At 43.9% G+C, this 21,354-nt stretch overlaps 1 protein-coding gene across 1 annotated transcript in view; it reads right to left on the bottom strand.

Annotated features, from left to right (window-relative positions):
- Positions 1 to 21,354, bottom strand: part of LOC112230707 (relaxin receptor 2-like) — a 206,495-nt gene that overhangs the window by 93,536 nt on the left and 91,605 nt on the right. Inside the window, exons 7-8 of the mRNA XM_042311509.1 lie at positions 13,108 to 13,179; positions 488 to 559 (exon numbers count right to left, since the gene is read on the bottom strand). Of these exons, the coding sequence (XP_042167443.1) occupies positions 488 to 559; positions 13,108 to 13,179 (144 nt within the window). The remainder of the gene's footprint in view (positions 1 to 487; positions 560 to 13,107; positions 13,180 to 21,354) is intronic.

Genomic DNA, 21,354 nt, shown 5'->3' with positions numbered 1-21,354 from the left:
ACCACTCCAGATACAAGGCACAAATACTTAAATGAGTGCCCCGTACTGGGATTGAACACGCAGTCTTCGGAGCCGGAGCTCCACCATCTGTCCACAAAAGTTTTAGTAAACCCAATCGGGATGAAGGCCTAAAGTTTTACCTCTATCCCAAACTTTAATCCTTCACTTAACCGTAGAATTGTGTCTGTTTTAACCCTGTGCCAGACCTTAACCCAGTCTGAATGAAAGCCTAAACGTAGCCATCTGTATGCCTACATTTTTACATGTTTATCAAAGAATGTCGGAACATGAAGTCAGACTGTGATATCTTGTTAAGGAGGGAAGAAAAACAATGTGTTATGACAAAGAAAATGAATGACACGTAAATTAATTATATTATATTTCCTTCGTCCAACACAATGTGTGTTTGTGTGTGTATGCACGTGCATCTTTACATGTGTGTGTGTGTGTGTGTGTGTCTGTGTGTGTGTGTGTATGTGCTACTCACAGGAACATGAGGGAGGTGAGGCCGGTGAAAGTGTCTTGGGAAACACTGTTCAGGGGGTTGTGATCCAACACCCTGGTGGGAGAGAGAGAACCAAAGACCTTACAGTAGTTATGGAGAGAGAGAGAACCAAATACCTTACAGTAGTTATGGAGAGAGAGAGAACCAAAGACCTTACAGTACAGTTATGGAGAGAGAGAGAGAGAACCAAAGACCTTACGGTAGTTATGGAGAGAGAGACAACCAAAGACCTTACAGTAGTTATGGAGAGAGAGAGAACCAAAGACCTTACGGTAGTTATGGAGAGAGAGAGAACCAAAGACCTTACGGTAGTTATGGAGAGAGAGAGAGAGAACCAAAGACCTTACGGTAGTTATGGAGAGAGAGACAACCAAAGACCTTACGGTAGTTATGGAGAGAGAGAGAACCAAAGACCTTATGGTACAGTTATGGAGAGAGAGAGAACCAAAGATCTTACAGTAGTTATGGAGAGAGAGAGAACCAAAGACCTTACGGTAGTTATGGAGAGAGAGAGAGAGAACCAAAGACCTTACAGTAGTTATGGAGAGAGAGAGAACCAAAGACCTTACGGTAGTTATGGAGAGAGAGAGAGAGAACCAAAGACCTTACGGTAGTTATGGAGAGAGAGACAACCAAAGATCTTACAGTAGTTATGGAGAGAGAGAGAACCAAAGACCTTACGGTAGTTATGGAGAGAGAGAGAGAGAAACCAAAGACCTTACAGTAGTTATGGAGAGAGAGAGAACCAAAGACCTTACGGTAGTTATGGAGAGAGAGAGAGAGAACCAAAGACCTTACGGTACAGTTATGGAGAGAGAGAGAACCAAACATCTTACGGTACAGTTATGGAAAGAGAGAGAACCAAAGACCGTACGGTACAATTATGGAGAGAGAGAGAACCAAAGACCTTACGGTAGTTATGGAGAGAGAGAGAACCAAAGACCTTACAGTAGTTATGGAGAGAGAGAGAACCAAAGACCTTACGGTAGTTATGGAGAGAGAGAGAACCAAAGACCTTACAGTAGTTATGGAGAGAGAGAGAGAGAACCAAAGACCTTACGGTAGTTATGGAGAGAGAGAACCAAATACCATATAAAGTAAAATACATCCAAAGTGCCAAACAGATGTCATACATTTATTCAACACAGTCTAACCCTACAGAGAAATGACACAATACAACAGATTTGCTTTACATTAAATACAATACGTAGCTTAATGGCATATCTGATTGTGCTTTCAGCCAAATAATGACCACAAACTATTAATATGAGCATATCCAAAGAAGCTTTCAATGTGCTCAATTAAGAAAACTATGAAAAACAATGAAGAAAAACAATGAATCTGCTCGATTGAGCCACAGAGCACAGATACCTTAAAAAAGAGGAAGGTACGTATCCTTCGCATAGAGTTGATCATCATACTGTTGTGGCCTGTGGAATGTTGGTCTCACTCCTCTTTAATGGCTGTGAAAAGTTGCTGGATGTTGGCGGGACCTGGAACACGCTGTCGTACACGTCGATCCAGAGCATCCCAAACATGCGCAGTTGGTGACAGGTCTGTGAGTATGCAGGCCATGGAAGAACTGAGACATTTTCAGCTTTCAGGAATTGTGTACAGATCCTCGCGACATGGGGCCGTCCGTGTATTATCATGCTAAAACATGAGGTGATGAATGGCATAACAATGGGCCTCAGCATTTGGTCAAGGAATCTCTGTGTATTCAAATTGCCATCGATAAAATGCAACTGTGTTGGTTGTCCGTAGCTTATGCCTGCCTATAACATAACCCCACTGCCATCATGGGGCACCCTGTTCACAACGTTGATATCAGCAAATCGCTCACCCACACAACGTCATTACACGTGGTCTGCGGTTGTGAGGCCAGTTGGACGTATTGCCAAGTTCATAAGCCATTGGAGGTGGCTTATGGTAGAGAAATGAACGTTCAATTCTCTGGCAACAGCTCTGGTAGACATTCCTGCATTAAGCATGCCAATTGCCTGCTACCTCAAAACTTGACACATCTGTGGCATTGTATTCTGAGAGCAAACTGCACATTTTCGAGTGGCCTTTCATTGTCCCTAGCACAAGGTGCACCTGTGTAAGGATCATGCTGTTTAATCAGCTTCTTGTTATGCCACCACTTTGAGGTGGATGGATTATCTCGGCAAAGGACAAATGCTCACTAACAGGGATGTAAACACATTTGTGCACAATATTTGAGAGAAATACACTTTTTGTGCATATGGAAAATGTATGAGGTCTTTTATTTCAGAATATGAAACATGGAACCAACACCTTACACTTATATTTTTGTTCAGTGTAAATACAACAACTTGAAGGTGTTATTTTTATAAATGTACAGTTTGCTGCTGTATTCTGAATTAAACAACTGTCAAATCTTCTCGTGTAACCACAATTGGGACTCCGTCTTAAACCGGACTTTGAACTCCTTACCTACTGGTTGTAAGCAACTTGAAATGTCCTGCTACAGTGCACTTACACCACCAGAAGCATCAGTGTAAAAGAGATATTGCCACAGACCTATTGGCAAGAATGCATTTCTGCACTTTGCTAAAAGCTGCCCAGAATAATTGTCCAATTTTCACCACCATTAAAGTTGTAGTTCTCAAGGAAAGTTGACATAGAGTATGCATGCATTATTCAGGGATTTGAACTTGCAACCTCTTGGTTGCTAGTGGATAGAAGTTTCTGCAGTGCCAACAGGACCATATACTGACTCTCTCAAAAATAAGGGTAGGGTATGAAGGGTAGGGTATGAAAAGGATATGAAAAGGTCAAAGGTACACTTCACAGGTACACTTCACAGGTACACTTCACAGGTACACATATGAACTCACATGGTACATTTTGGTATCTCGTAGGTATAATGGGACATTTTCTACTTAATATTTTGAATATAATGTATGATCATCACTGCACTTTGAAAAGGTGGGGGCAATGTACTGGTGGGGTCATTAGCATATGTGGGGGGCGTGCGTAAAAATATGTGTATTTGTGCCAACCGTCAGTGGAAGTGTTGTAGCAGTTTAAGTGTTTGATGGTTATGCAGATGAAAGTAGAGCACCTCCTTTGACACTGTCTGTTCTGTAAACGGTGTAAGAGAATACAGGGCCTTGTAAAAGTATTCACCCCCCTTTGGTGTTTTTCCTATTTTGTTGCATTACAACCTGGAAATAAAATAGACTTTTATTTGAATTTCATGATAATGGATAAACGCAAAATAGTCCAAATTGGTGTGAAAGAAATAACACGTATTCACCCCCTTTGCTATGAAGCCCCTAAATAGGATCTGGTGCAACCAATGACCTTCAGAAGTCACATCATTAGTTCAATAAAGTCCAACTGTATGCAATCTAAGTGTCACATGATCTGTCACATGATGTCAGTATATATACACCTGATGAAAGGCCCCAGTGTCTACAACATCACTAAGCAAGCGGCACTATGAAGACCAAGGAGCTCTCCAAACAGGTCAGGGACAAAGTTGTGAAGAAGTACAGATCAGGTTTGGGTTATAAAAAAATATCCGAAACTTTGAACATCCCACAGAGAACCATCAAATCCATTATTTAAAAATTGAAAGAATATGGCACCACAACAAACCTGCCAAGAGAGGGCCGCCCACCAATACTCACAGACCAGGCAAGAAGGGCATTAATCAGAGAAGCAACAAAGAGAGCAAAGATAACCCTGAAGGAGCAGCAAAGCTCCACAGCAGAGATTGGAGTATCTGTCCATAGGACCACTTTAAGCCGTACACTTCACAGAGCTGGGCTTTACGGAAGAGTGTCCAGAAAAAAATAAGCAAACATTTGTTGTTCACCAAAAGGCATGTGGGAGACTCCCCAAACATATGGAAGAAGGTACTCTGGTCAGTTTGAGACTAAAATTGAGCTTTTTGGCCATCAAGGAAAATGCTATGTCTGGCACAAGCCCTCTCATCACCCGAGAACCCCATCCCCACAGTGATGGGATGTTCTTCAACGGCAGGGACTGGGAAACTGGTCAGAATTGAAGGAACAATGGATGGCGCTAAATACAGGGAAATTCTTGAGGGAAATCTGTTTCAGTCTTCAAAAGATTTGAGACTGGGACAGATGTTCACCTTCCAGCAGGACAATGACCCTAAGCTACTGCTAGGGTCATTGACCCTAACCTAAGCTACTGCTAGGGTCATTGACCCTACCCTAAGCTACTGCTAGGGTCATTGACCCTACCCTAAGCTACTGCTAGGGTCATTGACCCTACCCTAAGCTACTGCTAGGGTCATTGACCCTACCCTAAGCTACTGCTAAAGCAACACTCGAGTGGTTTAAGGGGAAACATTTAAATGTCTTGCAATGGCCGAGTCAAAGCCCAGGCTTCAATCCAATTGAGAATCTGTGGTATGACTTAAAGATTGCTGTACACCAGCAGAACTCATCCAACTTGAAGGAGCTGGAGCAGTTTTGCCTTGAAGAATGGGCAAAAATCCCAGTGGCTAGATGCGCCAAGCTTATAGAGACATAGCCCAAGAGACTTGCAGCTGTAATTGCTGCAAAAGGTGTCTCTACAAAGTATTGACTTTGGGGGGGTGAATAGTTATACACGCTCAAGTTCTGTTTTTTGGTCTTATTTTTTGTTTGTATCACAAAAAAAATGACTTGCATCTTCAAAGGGGTAGGCATGTTGTGTAAATCAAATGATACAAACCTCCCCCAAAAAATCTATTTTAATTCCAGGTTGTAATGCAACAAAATAGGAAAAATGCCAAGGGGGGTGAATACTTTCGCAAACCACTGTATATCAGTAATAAGCTGCCCTGTGAAGAAGTCATTGTGACAGAAGTTTCTTAACTGGAAACTACTACTAAATCTTGGTGGGGAAATCTACAAAAAAAATGTTTTAGATGCATGCCAGCAAAGCCACTACACAACACAACACTAAACAATACATTAATTGTACTATAATGATGAAGAACGGTGCCCACCAACGGTTAGGCCCTACATAAAGCTGTCCCAACAGCAGAGTCCCAACATCTTACCACTACTTTTTTTTATACTAGGCAAGTCAGTTAAGATCAAATTATTATTTACAATGACGGCCTAAACCGGCCAAACCCGGATGACGCTGGGCCAATTGTGCGCCACCCTATGGGACTCCAGATCACAGCTGGTTGGGACACAGCCTGGGAATGAAACAGGGTCTGTAGAGAGGCTTCTTGGATGGGCACTTCTAATGTAACTCTATGGCAGCACCCAAGGGGCTTGAATTTTCGAGCTCTACCCTTAGACTTTGCGGAGCTCTACCTGAGCTCTACCCTTAGACTCTACCCTTAGACTCTACCCTTAGACTCTACCCTTAGACCCTCTACCCTTAGACTACCCTTAGACTTTGTCCCCATGAGTAACAGAACACTGAGCCAATCACGGCGGGACTAGAGAACATTACCAACCCCTACGCTCTGTATTTTCCTCTGGCTGCCCCACCACCACAGAAAGCACTGAGCTAGGCTGATACATCTGCATTTTGGAGCTGCCTTACTCAAGAAAGCAAACGTTTGTATGTGGCTTTAGTAACTCAGTTAAAAAAACATGTTTTTACATTGTTTTCAAAATTAAATGTGACACGTACTAATGCCAAAATAACATGCAAAACGGGCAAAAGAAATGGAATAAATGCTAATGAGCATTGATCCCACCTACATTTCAAAATGCAGTACCTAATGATTGTACCTAATGCTGTGTCCGTAAGTGGGATTTTACCACATACGACTGGAAAAAAGAATCTTGAACGGCCCTCCAATTGGTAATAACTAGTGGGAAACGCGTCTCTCATCCATGAGCTCTGACTTCTCCCACACCTACTAAGGAAATGACCTCAATAACAGCATTTACGTCAGTTAAATGTGAAAAACAAAATATTATTTATAAAAATCAATCTATTAATATGGTTATTTGACTATATAATTTGTTTACAAGCATGATAGCTGTACTTTTAGTGTCTGGTTGATACAGCTTGATGGCAATTTAGACAACTGTCATTTCCCAACGATTTCAAAGCACGTGAATGCATCCAACTGGTATTTACGACTGGTAAATTCCCACAAGGCTACAAATGCAAATACAGATTTACCATTATACTAGATTTTCCACACATCTACCCTAGTACCATGTGAATTCCCATTTGTACCTTTGGAGATACCGTGTGTGTACATGTGACCTTTTTTGTACACCAGGGAACAACAGTGTTGCGTAACTGTACTCATATATATTAGAGTGTGTGTTCTTGGTGGCTCTGCCGAGACATTAATGCACTCCAAACCAAAATGTTGCAAGTTTAAATCCCGAGAGCATTTATGCACACATTGGGCTGTATCAATCAGGTCCATGCTAGCGGACACCTGCATAGTGTTTGCTTTGGCGGTGTCAGAAGTGGAACTGAGTTACAGCCTCTCCAGGCATTAAATCAGGAAGTGGAAATTGCAATTTGCTGCACAGAGCAGCATTAACAGAAATCCCATGAAGCTTAGTTTACAAGTTGGAACACGCTTGATCTGATTGAATCTGTGTCGAGTGTCCCTGAAGCAATGTTACTTTTTAATTGGTGTTGTCAGATAATCTCACAATTATTGACTTGATTCTGGGTAACTTTAAGCAAGTGGAGAAATGTATTCTTGCAACAACAACAAAAAATCTGTGGTTGATCTCTGTCATGGCTACAGACCTGGAGGAAACAGGTTACTGTCTACGAGGTTGTGAGTTCAAATCCCAGGTGTGGTACCGGCCAATTCCATTTACAGTAACTTCCACTCAATTCAGAAAGTAATTCAAAATTCTCCTGTAAAAAAAAAGCATTGAAATGTATTTTATTTTATTTGAATTTTTCTGCATACTTGTTGTTGCCATGACAGAGATTTACTGACAAGATACAGTTCTGATGTAGAAATACATTTAAAGATTTTTCCAATATTTGGAAAACAGTATAATAAACCATGTGTTTTGAAACACTTCACATCATATATAATTTTAATGGTTTATTTCAAATCAAATAAAATGTTATTTGTCACATACACATGGTTAGCAGATGTTAATGCGAGTGTAGCGAAATGCTTGAACAGTGAGAGACAGAATAACAACAAAAACATCCAGAAAAACGCATGTCAAAAATGTTATAAATTGATTTGCATTTTAATGAGGGAAATTAAGTATTTGACCCCCTCTCAATCAGAAAGATATTTGGCTCCCAGGTGTCTTTTATACAGGTAACGAGCTGAGATTAGGCGCACACTCTTAAAGGGAGTGCTCCAAATCTCAGCTTGTTACCTGTATAAATGACACCTGTCCACAGAAGCAATCAATCAATCAGATTCCAAACTCTCCACCATGGCCAAGACCAAAGAGCTCTCCAAGGATGTCAGGGACAAGATTGTAGATCTACACAAGGCTGGAATGGGCTACAAGACCAACGCCAAGCAGCTTGGTGAGAAGGTGACAACAATTGATGCGATTATTCACAAATGGAAGAAACACAAAATAACTGGGGCTCCATGCAAGATCTCACCTTGTGGAGTTGCAATGATCATGAGAACGGTGAGGAATCAGCCCAGAACTACACGGGAGGATCTTGTCAATGAACTCAAGGCAGCTGGGACCATTGTCACCAAGAAAACAATTGGTAACACTACGCCGTGAAGGACTGAAATCCTGCAGTGCCCGCAAGGTCCCCCTGCTCAAGAAAGCACATATACAGTGCCTTGCGAAAGTATTCGGCCCCCTTGAACTTTGCGACCTCTTGCCACATTTCAGGCTTCAAACATAAAGATATAAAACTGTATTTTTTGTGAAGAATCAACAACAAGTGGGACACAATCATGAAGTGGAACGACATTTATTGGATATTTCAAACTTTTTTTACAAATCAAAAACTGAAAAATTGGGCGTGCAAAATTATTCAGCCCCCTTAAGTTAATACCTTGTAGCGCCACCTTTTGCTGCGATTACAGCTGTAAGTCGCTTGGGGTATGTCTCTATCAGTTTTGCACATCGAGAGACGGAAATTGTTTCCCATTCCTCCTTGCAAAACAGCTCGAGCTCAGTGAGGTTGGATGGAGAGCATTTGTGAACAGCAGTTTACAGTTCTTTCCACAGATTCTCGATTGGATTCAGGTCTGGACTTTGACTTGGCCATTCTAACACCTGGATATGTTTATTTTTGAACCATTCCATTGTAGATTTTGCTTTATGTTTTGGATCATTGTCTTGTTGGAAGACAAATCTCCGTCCCAGTCTCAGGTCTTTTGCAGACTCCATCAGGTTTTCTTCCAGAATGGTCCTGTATTTGGCTCCATCCATCTTCCCATCAATTTTAACCATCTTCCCTGTCCCTGCTGAAGAAAAGCAGGCCCAAACCATGATGCTGCCACCACCATGTTTGACAGTGGGGATGGTGTGTTCAGGGTGATGAGCTGTGTTGCTTTATGCCAAACATAACATTTTGCATTGTTGCCAAAAAGTTCAATTTTGGTTTCATCTGACCAGAGCACCTTCTTCCACATGTTTGGTGTCTCCCAGGTGGCTTGTGGCAAACTTTAAACGACACTTTTTATGGATATCTTTAAGAAAGGGCTTTCTTCTTGCCACTTCCATAAAGGCCAGATTTGTGCAATATACGACTGATTGTTGTCCTATGGACAGAGTCTCCCACCTCAGCTGTAGATCTCTGCAGTTCATCCAGAGTGATCATGGGCCTCTTGGCTGCATCTCTGATCAGTCTTCTCCTTGTATGAGCTGAAAGTTTAGAGGGACGGCCAGGTCTTGGTAGATTTGCAGTGGTCTGATACTCCTTCCATTTCAATATTATCGCTTGCACAGTGCTCCTTGGGATGTTTAAAGCTTGGGAAATCTTTTTGTATCCAAATCCGGCTTTAAACTTCTTCACAACAGTATCTCGGACCTGCCTGGTGTGTTCCTTGTTCTTCATGATGCTCTCTGCGCTTTTAACGGACCTCTGAGACTATCACAGTGCAGGTGCATTGATACGGAGACTTGATTACACACAGGTGGATTGTATTTATCATCATTAGTCATTTAGGTCAACATTGGATCATTCAGAGATCCTCACTGAACTTCTGGAGAGAGTTTGCTGCACTGAAAGTAAAGGGGCTGAATAATTTTGCACGCCCAATTTTTCAGTTTTTGATTTGTTAAAAAGTTTGAAATATCCAATAAATGTCGTTCCACTTCATGATTGTGTCCCACTTGTTATTTATTCTTCACAAAAAAATACAGTTTTATATCTTTATGTTTGAAGCCTGAAATGTGGCAAGAGGTCGCAAAGTTCAAGGGGGCCGAATACTTTCGCAAGGCACTGTACATGCCCGTCTGAAGTTTGCCAATGAACATCTGAATGATTCAGAGGGCAACTGGGTGAAAGTGTTGTGGTCAGATGAGACCAAAATGGAGCTCTTTGGCATCAACTCAACTCGCCGTGTTTGGAGGAGGAGGAATGATACCTATGACCCCAAGAAACCATCCCCACCGTCAAAAATGGAGGTGGAAACATGCTTTGGGGGTGTTTTTCTGCTAAGGGGACAGGACAACTGTGACAACGTCAAAGGGACGATGGACGGGGCCATGTACCATCAAATCTTGGGTGAGAACCTCCTTCCCTCAGCCAGGGCATTGAAAATGGGTCGTGGATGGATATTCCAGCATGACAATGACTCAAAACACATGGCCAAGGCAACAAAGGTGTGGCTCAATAAGAAGCATGTTAAGGACCTGGAGTGGCCTAGCCAGTCTCCAGACCTTAATCCCATAGAAAATCTTTGGAGGGAGCTGAAGGTTCGAGTTGCCAATCGTCAGCCTCAAAACCTTAATGACTTGGAGAAGATCTGCAAAGAGCAGTGGGACAAAATCCCTCCTGAGATGTGTGCAAACCTGGTGGCCAACTACAAGAAACTGACCTCTGTGATTGCCAACAAGGGTTTTGCCACCAAGTACTAAGTCATGTTTTAAAGAGGGATCAAATACTTATTTCCCTCATTCAAATGCAAATCAATTCATAACATTTTTGACATGTGTTTTTCTGGATTTTTTTGTTGTTAATTCTGTCTCTCACTGTTCAAATAAACCTACCATTAAAATTATAGACTGATCATTTCTTTGTCAGTGTGCAAACGTACCAAATCAGCAGGGGATCAAATACTTTTTTCCCTCACTGTAGGTATGGTTAAAGTGACTATGCATATATGATAAACAGAGAGTAGCAGTAGCGTAAAAGAGGGGTTGGGGGGGAGGGAGACAATGCAAATAGTCTGGGTAGCCATTTGATTACCTGTTCAGGGGTCTTATTGCTTTGGGGTAAAAGCTGTTGAGAAGCCTTTTAGACCTAGACTTGGCACTCCGATACCGCTTGCCATGCAGTAGGAGAGAGAACAGTCTATGACTCGGGTGGCTGGAGTCTTTGGCAATTGTTAGGGCCTTCCTCTGACACCGTCTGGTGTAGAGGTCCTGTATGGCAGGCAGCTTAGCCCCAGTGATGTACTGGGCCATACGCACTACCCTCTTTAGTGCATTGAGGTCGGAGGCCGAGCAGTTGCCGTACCAGGCAGTGATGCAACCAGTTAGGATGCTCTCGATGCTGCAGCTGTAGAACCTTTTGAGGATCTGAGGACCCAGGCCAAATCTTTATAGTTTCCTGAGGGGGAATAGGCTTTGTCGTGCCCTCTTGGTGTGTTTGGATCATTCTATTTTGTTGGTGATGTGGACATCAAGGAACTTGAAGTTCTCAACCTGCCCCACTACAGCCCAGTCGATGAGAATGGGGGTGTGCTCGATCCTCCTTTTCCTGTAGTCCACAATCATCTCCTTTGTCTTGATTATGTTGAGGGATAGGTTGTTATTCTGGCACCACCCGGCCAGGACCTCCTCCCTATAAGCTGTCTCGTCGTTGTCGGTGATCAGGCCTACCACTGTTGTGTAGTCTGCAAACTTAATGATGGTGTTGGTGTCATGCCTGGCCACGCAGTTGTGGGTGAACAGGGAGTACAGGAGGGGACTGACGTGAGTGCAACCGCTCTGTAGCCATTTAGGCAGGTTGCCTTTGTGTTATTGGGCACAAGGACTATGGTGGTCTGCTTGAAACATGTTGGTATTACAGACTCAATCAGGGACATGTTGAAAATGTCATTGAAGACACCTGCCAGTTGGTCAGCACATGCCCTGAGCACACGTCCTGGTAATCCATCTGGCCCTGCAGCCTTGTGAATGTTGACCTGTTTAAAGGTTTTACTCACGTCGGCTATGGAGAGCGTGATCACACAGTCGTCCGGAACAGCTGATGCTCTCATGCATGCCTCAGTGTTGCTTGCCTCGAAGCGAGCATAGAAGTGATTTAGCTCGTCTGGTAGGCTTGTGCCACTGGGCAGCTCGTGGCTGTGCCTCCCTTTGTAGTCTGTAATAGTTTGCAAGCCCTGCCACATTAGACGAGCGTCGGAGCCGGTGTAGTACGATTCAATCTTGTATTCAAGCCCTGTATTTACGCTTTGCCTGCTTGATGGTTTGTCGGAGGGCATAGCAGGATTTCTTATAAACTTCTGGGTTAGTCCCGGGTTAGAGACTTCCTTAGATTTAGTGCACCAGCTGTTGTTTACAAATATGCACAGACCACCCCGTCCCGTCCCGTCCCCCGTCCGTCCGTCCGTCTTACCGGAGTGTGCTGTTCTACCTAGCCGGTGCAGCGTATATCCCTCTAGCCGAATATCCATATCATCATTCAGCCATGATTCTGTGAAACATAAGATGTTACAGTTTCTGATGTCCCATTGGTTGATATTTGTGATCGTACCTTGTCTAGTTTATTGTCCAATGACTGCCCGTTGGCAAGTAATACTGACGGTAACGGCAGCTTTCCCACTCGCCGTCTGCGGATCCTTACGAGGAACCCCGCTCTGTGTCCTCTGTACCTGCGTCTCTTTCTCTTGCCAATTACATGGATGTTGGCCTTGTCAGGTGTCGGAAGTACATCCTGTGTGTCCTGCTTGTTGAAGAAAAAAAAATCTTTGTCTAATCCGAGGTGAGTGATCGCTGTCCTGATATCCAGAAGCTCTTTGTCTAATCCGAGGTGAGTGATCGCTGTCCTGATATCCAGAAGCTCTTTGTCTAATCCGAGGTGAGTGATCGCTGTCCTGATATCCAGAAGCTCTTTATTTGCCGTAAGATACGGTGGCAGGAACATTATGTACAAAATAAGTTACAAATAGTAAAACCGCTGCCATTTCTTCCGGTGACATGCAATTCCATGTGTTATCTCTGTTCTGCTAAAATAAGACCCCACCTCGGATTTTTACTCAAAACCTCTGGACTTTCAAAACAAAGATATAAAACAAAGAGGAGTTTCTAATCATTTTTGATGTGATCAAATGGATTACTTTGAGCTGCATTCTTCTGTGATAACGTCTAATAAAAGAGAAACATGGTGATACAGGCTCAGCTGTTTTTTTTTACTGTCTACACTGCAGAACGGCCCAAATCCACCCTTTGATGCAGTCTGCTGTATTCGTGTGTGTGTATGCAGTGTACCAACTCTGTACTCACAACCACCATAAATTACGGAGATCACTGAACACACCCGGGCTGAGAGATGAGATGGAGTTCTCACTGAGAAACCTGAGAGAGAGAGAGAGAGAGAGAGGGAGGGAGGGAGGAGAGAGAGGGAAAGAGAGAGAGAGAGAGAGAGTTAATATATAAAAAAATATTACTGAACTTTATTCCTCCTACACAACAAAGACACAAACAGACAATCAGATGAGAGACATCCTCCCTTCTCCTCCCTCCTCCCACCTAGTTTCCAGGCTGTATCACAACCAGCTGTGATTGAGAGTCCCATAGGGCTGCGCACAATTGGCCCAGCATCGGCCGGGGTAGGCAGTCATTGTAAATAAGAATTTGTTCTTTACTGACTTGCCGAGTTAAATAAAGGTTAAATAAAAAATAAATGACGAAAAAATCATCCTCTCTACTTACTCCTCGCTCCTTTCTTTCTTTCCCTCCTTTCTCCCGTCTCCTTCCTTCCTCCCCCTCCTCCTTCCTCCCTCCTTTCTCCTTACTCTTCCCTCCTTCTTCCTCCTGCCTCCTCCCTCCTTTCCTCTCCCTCCTTCCTCCTCCTCCTTTCTCCCCCCCTCTTCCATCCTTCCTCCTCCCTCCTTTCTCCTTCCCCTTTCAAAATTAGTGAGTCAGCCCTTAGTAGCTCATCATTTTTATCTTCATCCAAAACGATACAATTTTAGCACAATGCGAATTCACACAGCATTCAGCAATCAAACTGCCTTGAATAAACTATCTGATGAATGGACAGGGTATCTTTAAAACTTTCACCCAGGGCCCATAGTGGCCTGGTCAAAAATAGTGCACTATATAGGGAATTGGGTGCATTTGGGACGCATCCCTATACTGTATTTACAACCTGTAGGTTACAGCTGACATACAGTCTGGTTTAAGCAGTGGGGATATAACATTTAATTTTAATTTTAATTTAATCTTTCCAATAATTGTTTCTGATTTTCTGATTTAATCTCTTCCGTGTGTGTTGGAAATTAAAGGGATAAAGCAAAAAAACGATATAATAATCAGAATTTTTCTTTGGCAGTCTCTCAGTATAAAAATCTAGTTAGCTCAGCCAGTCGCTGGCTAGGCCTTCAGAAGCTGTACAGAAGGTTGCATGCCATTCAACTGTATTAGGGCATATTTACAATAGGTGGGACCGTTTAAAAAATATATACATATAAATACATTACTTTATAACATACTCCATTTTTAAATGTTTAAAATAGACTGGATCTTCATACACTGCTCCAAAAAATAAAGGGAACACTACAATAACACATCCTAGATCTGAATGAATGAAATATTATTTTTAAATACTTTTTTCTTTACATAGTTGAATGTGCTGACAACAAAATCACACAAAAATTATCAATGGAAATCAAATGTATCAACCCATGGAGTTCTGGATTTGGAGTCACACTCAAAATTAAAGTGGAAAACCACACTACAGGCTGATCCAACTTTGATGTAATGTCCTTAAAACAAGTCAAAATGAGGCTCAGTAGTGTGTGTGGCCTCCACGTGCCTGTATGACCTCCCAACAACGCCTGGGCATGCTCCTGATGAGGTGCCGGATGGTCTCCTGAGGGATCTCCTCCCAGACCTGGACTAAAGCATCTGCCAACTCCTGGACAATCTGTGGTGCAACGTGGCGTTGGTGGATGGAGCGAGACATGATGTCCCAGATGTGCTCAATTGGATTCAGGTCTGGGGAACGGGCGGGCCAGTCCATAGCATCAATGCCTTCCTCTTGCAGGAACTGCTGACACACTCCAGCCACATGAGGTCTAGCATTGTCTTGCATTAGGAGGAACCCTGGGCCAACCGCACCAGCATATGGTCTCACAAGGGGTCTGAGGATCTCATCTCGGTACCTAATGGCAGTCAGGCTACCTCTGGCGAGCACATGGAGGGCTGTGCGGCCCCCCAAAGAAATGCCACCCCACACCATGACTGACCCACCGCCAAACTGGTCATGCTGGAGGATGTTGCAGGCAGCAGAACGTTCTCCACGGCGTCTCCAGACTCTGTCACATCTGTCACATGTGCTCAGTGTGAACCTGCTTTCATCTGTGAAGAGCACAGGGCGCCAGTGGCGAATTTGCCAATCTTGGTGTTCTCTGGCAAATGCCAAACGTCCTGCACGGTGTTGGGCTGTAAGCACAACCCCCACCTGTGGACGTCGGGCCCTCATACCACCCTCATGGAGTCTGTTTCTGACCATTTGAGCAGACACATTCACATTTGTGGCCTGCTGGAGGTCATTTTGCAGGGCTCTGGCAGTGCTCCTCCTGCTCCTCCTTGCACAAAGGCGGAGGTAGCGGTCCTGCTGCTAGGTTGTTGCCCTCCTACGGCCTCCTCCACGTCTCCTGATGTACTGGCCTGTCTCCTGGTAGCGCCTCCATGCTCTGGACACTACGCTGACAGACACAGCAAACCTTCTTGCCACAGCTCGCATTGATGTCCCATCCTGGATGAGCTGCACTACCTGAGCCACTTGTGTGGGTTGTAGACTCCGTCTCATGCTACCACTAGAGTGAAAGCACCGCCAGCATTCAAAAGTGACCAAAACATCAGCCAGGAAGCATAGGAACTGAGAAGTGGTCTGTGGTCACCACCTGCAGAACCACTCCTTTATTGGGGGTGTCTTGCTAATTGCCTATAATTTCCACCTGTTGTCTATTCCATTTGCACAACAGCATGTGAAATGTATTGTCAATCAGTGTTGCTTCCTAAGTGGACAGTTTGATTTCACAGAAGTGTGATTGACTTGGAGTTACATTGTGTTGTTTAAGTGTTCCCTTTATTTTTTTGAGCAGTGTATATATATATATATATATATGCACTACCGTTCAAAAGTTTGGGTCACTTAGAAATGTCCTTGTTTTTGAAAGAAAAGCACTTTTTTTGTCCATTAAAATAACATCAAATTGATCAGAAATACAGTGAAGACATTGTTACTGTTGAAAATGACTGTTGTAACTGGAAACAGATGATTTTAATGGAATATCTACATAGGCGTACAGAGGCCCACTATCAACAAACATCACTCCTGTTTTCCAAAGGCACGTTGTGTCAACCAATCCAAGTTTGAAATTTTAAAAGGCTCATTTATCATTAGAAAACTCTTTTTCAATTATGTTAGCACTGCTGAAAACTGTTGTCTTGATTAAAGAAGCAATAAAACTGTCCTTCTTTAAACCAGTTGAGTATCTGGAGCATCAGCATTTGTGGGTTCGATTACAGGCTCAAAATGGCCAGAAACAAATACCTTTCTTCTGAAACTCGTCAGTCTATTCTTGTTCTGAGAAAGGAAGGCTATTCCATGCGAGAAACTGCCAAGAAACTGAAAATATCATACAATGCTGTGTACTACTCCCTTCACAAAACAGCGCAAACTGGCTCTAACCATAATAGAGAGAGGTGGGAGGCCCCGGTGCACAACTGAGCAAGACAACAAGTACATTAGAGTGTCTAGTTTGAGAAACTGATGCCTCATAAGTCCTCAACTGGCAGCTTCCTTAAATAGTACGTGCAAAACACCAGTCTCAACATCAACAGTGAAGAGGCGACTCCGGGATGCTGGCCTTCTGGCCTGAGTTCCTCTGTTCAGTGTCTGTGTTATTTTGCCCATCTTAATCTTTTATTTTTATTGTCCAGTCTGAGATATGGCTTTTTCTTTACAACTCTGCCTAGAAGGCCAGCATCCCGGAGTCGCCTCTTCACTGTTAACGTGAAGGCTGCAGGCCCAGACGGCATCCCCAGCCGCGCCCTCAGAGCATGCGCAGACCAGCTGGCCGGTGTGTTTACGGACATATTCAATCAATCCCGATACCAGTCTGCTGTTCCCACATGCTTCAAGAGGGCCACCATTGTTCCTGTTCCCAAGAAAGCTAAGGTAACTGAGCTAAACGACTACCGCCCCGTAGCACTCACTTCCGTCATCATGAAGTGCTTTGAGAGACTGGTCAAGGACCATATCACCTCCACCCTACCTGACACCCTAGACCCACTCCAATTTGCTTACCCCCCAAATAGGTCCACAGACGATGCAATCTCAACCACACTGCACACTGCCCTAACCCATCTGGACAAGAGGAATACCTATGTGAGAATGCTGTTCATCGACTACAGCTCGGCATTCAACACCATAGTACCCTCCAAGCTCGTCATCAAGCTCGAGACCCTGGGTCTCGACCCCGCCCTGTGCAATTGAGTACTGGACTTCCTGACTGGACTTCCTGACAGGTGGTGAGGGTAGGCAACAACATCTCCTCCCCGCTGATCCTCAACACTGGGGCCCCACAAGGGTGCGTTCTGAGCCCTCTCCTGTACTCCCTGTTCACCCACGACTGCGTGGCCACGCACGCCTCCAACTCAATCATCAAGTTTGCGGACGACACAACAGTGGTAGGCTTGATTACCAACAACGACAAGACGGCCTACAGGGAGGAGGTGAGGGCCCTCGGAGTGTGGTGTCAGGAAAATAACCTCACACTCAACGTCAACAAAACTAAGGAGATGATTGTGGACTTCAGGAAACAGCAGAGGGAACACCCCCCTATCCACATTGATGGAACAGTAGTGGAGTGGGTAGCAAGTTTTAAGTTCCTCGGCATACACATCACAGACAAACTGAATTGGTCCACTCACACAGACAGCATCGTGAATAAGGCGCAGCAGCGCCTCTTCAACCTCAGGAGGCTGAAGAAATTCGGCTTGTCACCAAAAGCACTCACAAACTTCTACAGATGCACAATCGAGAGCATCCTGGCGGGCTGTATCACCGCCTGGTACGGCAACTGCTCCACCCTCAACCGTAAGGCTCTCCAGCACAACGCATCACCGGGGGCAAACTACCAGCCCTCCAGGACACCTACACCACCCGATGTTACAGGAAGGCCATAAAGATCATCAAGGACATCAACCACCCGAGCCACTGCCTGTTCACCCCGCTATCATCCAGAAGGCGAGGTCAGTACAGGTGCATCAAAGCTGGGACCGAGAGACTGAAAAACAGCTTCTATCTCAAGGCCATCAGACTGTTAAACAGCCACCACTAACATTGAGTGGCTGCTGCCAACACACTGACACTGACACTGACTCAACTCCAGCCACTTTAATAATGGGAATTGATGGGAAATGATGTAAATATATCACTAGCCACTTTAAACAATGCTACCTTATATAATGTTACTTACCCTACATTATTCATCTCATATGCATACGTATATACTGTACTCTATATCATCAACTGCATCCTTATGTAGTACATGTATCACTAGCCACTTTAACTATGCCACTTTGTTTACATACTCATCTCATATGTATATACTGTACTCGATACCATCTACTGTATCTTGCCTATGCTGCTCTGTACCATCACTCATTCATATATCCTTATGTACATATTCTTTATCCCCTTACACTGTGTATAAGACAGTAGTTTTGGAATTGTTAGTTAGATTACTTGTTGGTTATTACTGCATTGTCGGAACTAGAAGCACAAGCATTTCGCTACACTCGCATTAACATCTGCTAACCATGTGTATGTGACAAATAACATTTGATTTGATTTGATTTGATTTGACTGGTGTTTTCAAAAACAATGACATTTCTAAGTGACCCCAAACTTTTGAACGGTAGGGTATATTTGGGGGGGAAGAAAGAGAGAGAGAGAGAGAGAGAGAATATACAAAAATATTACTGAACATTATTCCTCCTACACAACAAAGCCACAAACAGTTAATCAGATGAGAGACATCTTCCTCTCTCTTCCCAGCCTAGTCCGAGTTAGAGTTTGGCTGGGGAAGGCCGTCATTGTAAATATAAATGTGTTATTAACTGACTTAACTGACCTAGTTAAATGAAGGATAAAGGCAGGAGACATGTCACTACCGACTGAGAATGAATTTACAAGCAGAAAACCCAGTTTTCCCACACTCGAGGTAGCCCTTGTTGTGGTCTGTGTGACAATGGCTGCAGCAGCAGGTGTTATCCACGAGGATGTGGAGGCTAATTTGTTTCCACTGCTTTTGAAGACTACATTCCAACGATAAATTAAATGTCGTAGAGAGGGGAAGACCAACGCCAGGATTAGTGCAACAAGGAAAGAGATTTGAAAGATATTTTCAAGCTAACAATTATGAGCGCTATCCGTGGATGACTGGGTGTGAGCAAGCCAAGAAGCTGTGCTTGGATTGTCTGCTCTTCACCACCGACAAGCAGTCAACCTGGGCCAGTAAAAAAAACCTACCTCTAACCCTATTACAGGGGCTGAGTCACTGGCTTACTGGTGCTCTTCCATGCCATCCCTAGGAGGGGTGGGTTGGCGCCCCACCGTTGTGCCGTGGCGGAGATCTTGTGGGCTATACTCAGCCTTGTCTCAGGATAGTAAGTTGGTGGTTGAAGATATCCCTCTAGTGGTGTGGGGGCTGTGCTTTGGCAAAGTGGGTGGGGTTATATCCTGTATATCCTATTTCTCCTGTCTTATCCGGTGTCCTGTGTGAATTTAAGTATGCTTTCTCTAATTCGCTCTCTCTTTCTCTCTTTCTTTCTTTCTATCCTTCTTTCTTTCTCTCTTTCTTTCCCTCTCTCGGAGGACCTGAGCCCTAGGACCATGCCTCAGGACTACCTGGCCTGAAGACTCCTTGCTGTTCCACCTGGCCGTGTTGCTGCTCCAGTTTCAACTGTTCTGCCTGCGGCTATGGAACCCTGACCTGTCCACCGGACAGTCTGTCAGGATTTGGCCAGGGTTGTTCCGGTTTTTGCCACTAGATGCCCCCATTGTGCTTTTTGACCCTTTTGTTTTCCCTTGTTTCCAGTTATTATTTGCACCTGTGCCTCGTTTCCATTGAATGCATTTAAACCCTTAGTTTTCCTCAGTTCTTTGCTCTGTGTTTGAATGTTAGCACCCAGCCCCAGCAATGCTGTGAACATTTGTTACGCCAGTTGGACTCTCTTGTGGTACTCTGTTTTTGTTCTCGTTTATTTGTTTTTATTATCTTTTGAGGCATTTTCCCTACTGTACCTACCACCTTGTGGATTTACCTTTTGACTTAGAGGATTACCTTTTTCTCTTGGAATTACTTTTGACGTTGTGGATTTATATTTTTGCCTGAAGAACCTTCCTTTTTACTTTATTAAAACACTGTCTCAAGTACTGCTGTGTCTGCCTCATCTTCTGGGTTCTGCCGACTATTAGTGGCTCAGTTTGCTAAGTGACTCTTTCTCATACCGGAGACCCGAGTTCGTAACCGGGTCCTGACACAGTCCCAGACCTGCTGTTATCAACCCTCTAGAGACAGCAGGAGCGGTAGAGATACTCTGAATGATCGGCTATGAAAAGCCAACTGACATTTACTCCTGAGGTGCTGACCTGTTCCACCCTTGACAACCACTGTGATTATTATTATTTGACCCTGCTGGTCATCTATGAACATTTGAACATCTTGGCGATGTTCTGTTATAATCTCCACCCAGCACAGCCAGAAGAGGACTGGCCACCCCTCATAGCCTGGTTCCTCTCTAGGTTTCTTCCTAGGTTCTGGCCATTCTAGGGAGTTTTTCCTAGCCACCGTGCTTCTATACCTGCATTGCTTGCTGTTTGGGGTTTTAGGTTGGGCTTCTGTACAGCACTTTGAGATATCAGCTGATGTAAGAAGGGCTTTATAAATCAATTTGATTTGACTTGATAGATGTTTGAAGCCAAATGCTTGATTTTCGGGCCTAGTATGACAGCTCCTTGAACTGTCATCTTGCTACAGCAACCGTGTTCATCGGCACTTCCAGAATGACCTGATCCATGATTGATGAGATAACAGACATTAGCATTGTAGCTACCGACAGTGGTGTGAAAGAGAGATTTTTCAAATATGGTGGATTTTTTAGACTCTTTAAAAGGTAGACGTTCCAAAGGTCTGCATCAGTGGCTTGTAAAGATTAAAGGTTAAAAACAATTTTTAAAAGCCAGGAGATGCTAAATGTGTTCATGTTCATTAACGGTCCGTGAAATCGGCAGTTATTTGCTTGACAATCACCGGCTGACGAAGTCTCGTGACCCCCACAGCCCGAGGCGAATTTGATATATTGGAAATTATTTCTTCACCGTAGCTACTGGCTTTTTGTAGCTTTACACGACACACTACACAATTCCTAACTTTATGAATCTCACCGCTGCCAATTATGCTTTTGGTTTAGGCCCGGTCCTCAGAGGCCGTTGTTGGTGAAGGGATAAAA

The sequence above is a fragment of the Oncorhynchus tshawytscha genome, linkage group LG33 (genome assembly GCF_018296145.1).
Source record: "Oncorhynchus tshawytscha isolate Ot180627B linkage group LG33, Otsh_v2.0, whole genome shotgun sequence".
NCBI classification, from domain to species: Eukaryota; Metazoa; Chordata; class Actinopteri; order Salmoniformes; family Salmonidae; genus Oncorhynchus; species Oncorhynchus tshawytscha.
The sequence above is the reverse complement of the archived record's forward strand: the minus strand, read 5'-3'. Positions and strand labels throughout refer to the sequence as shown.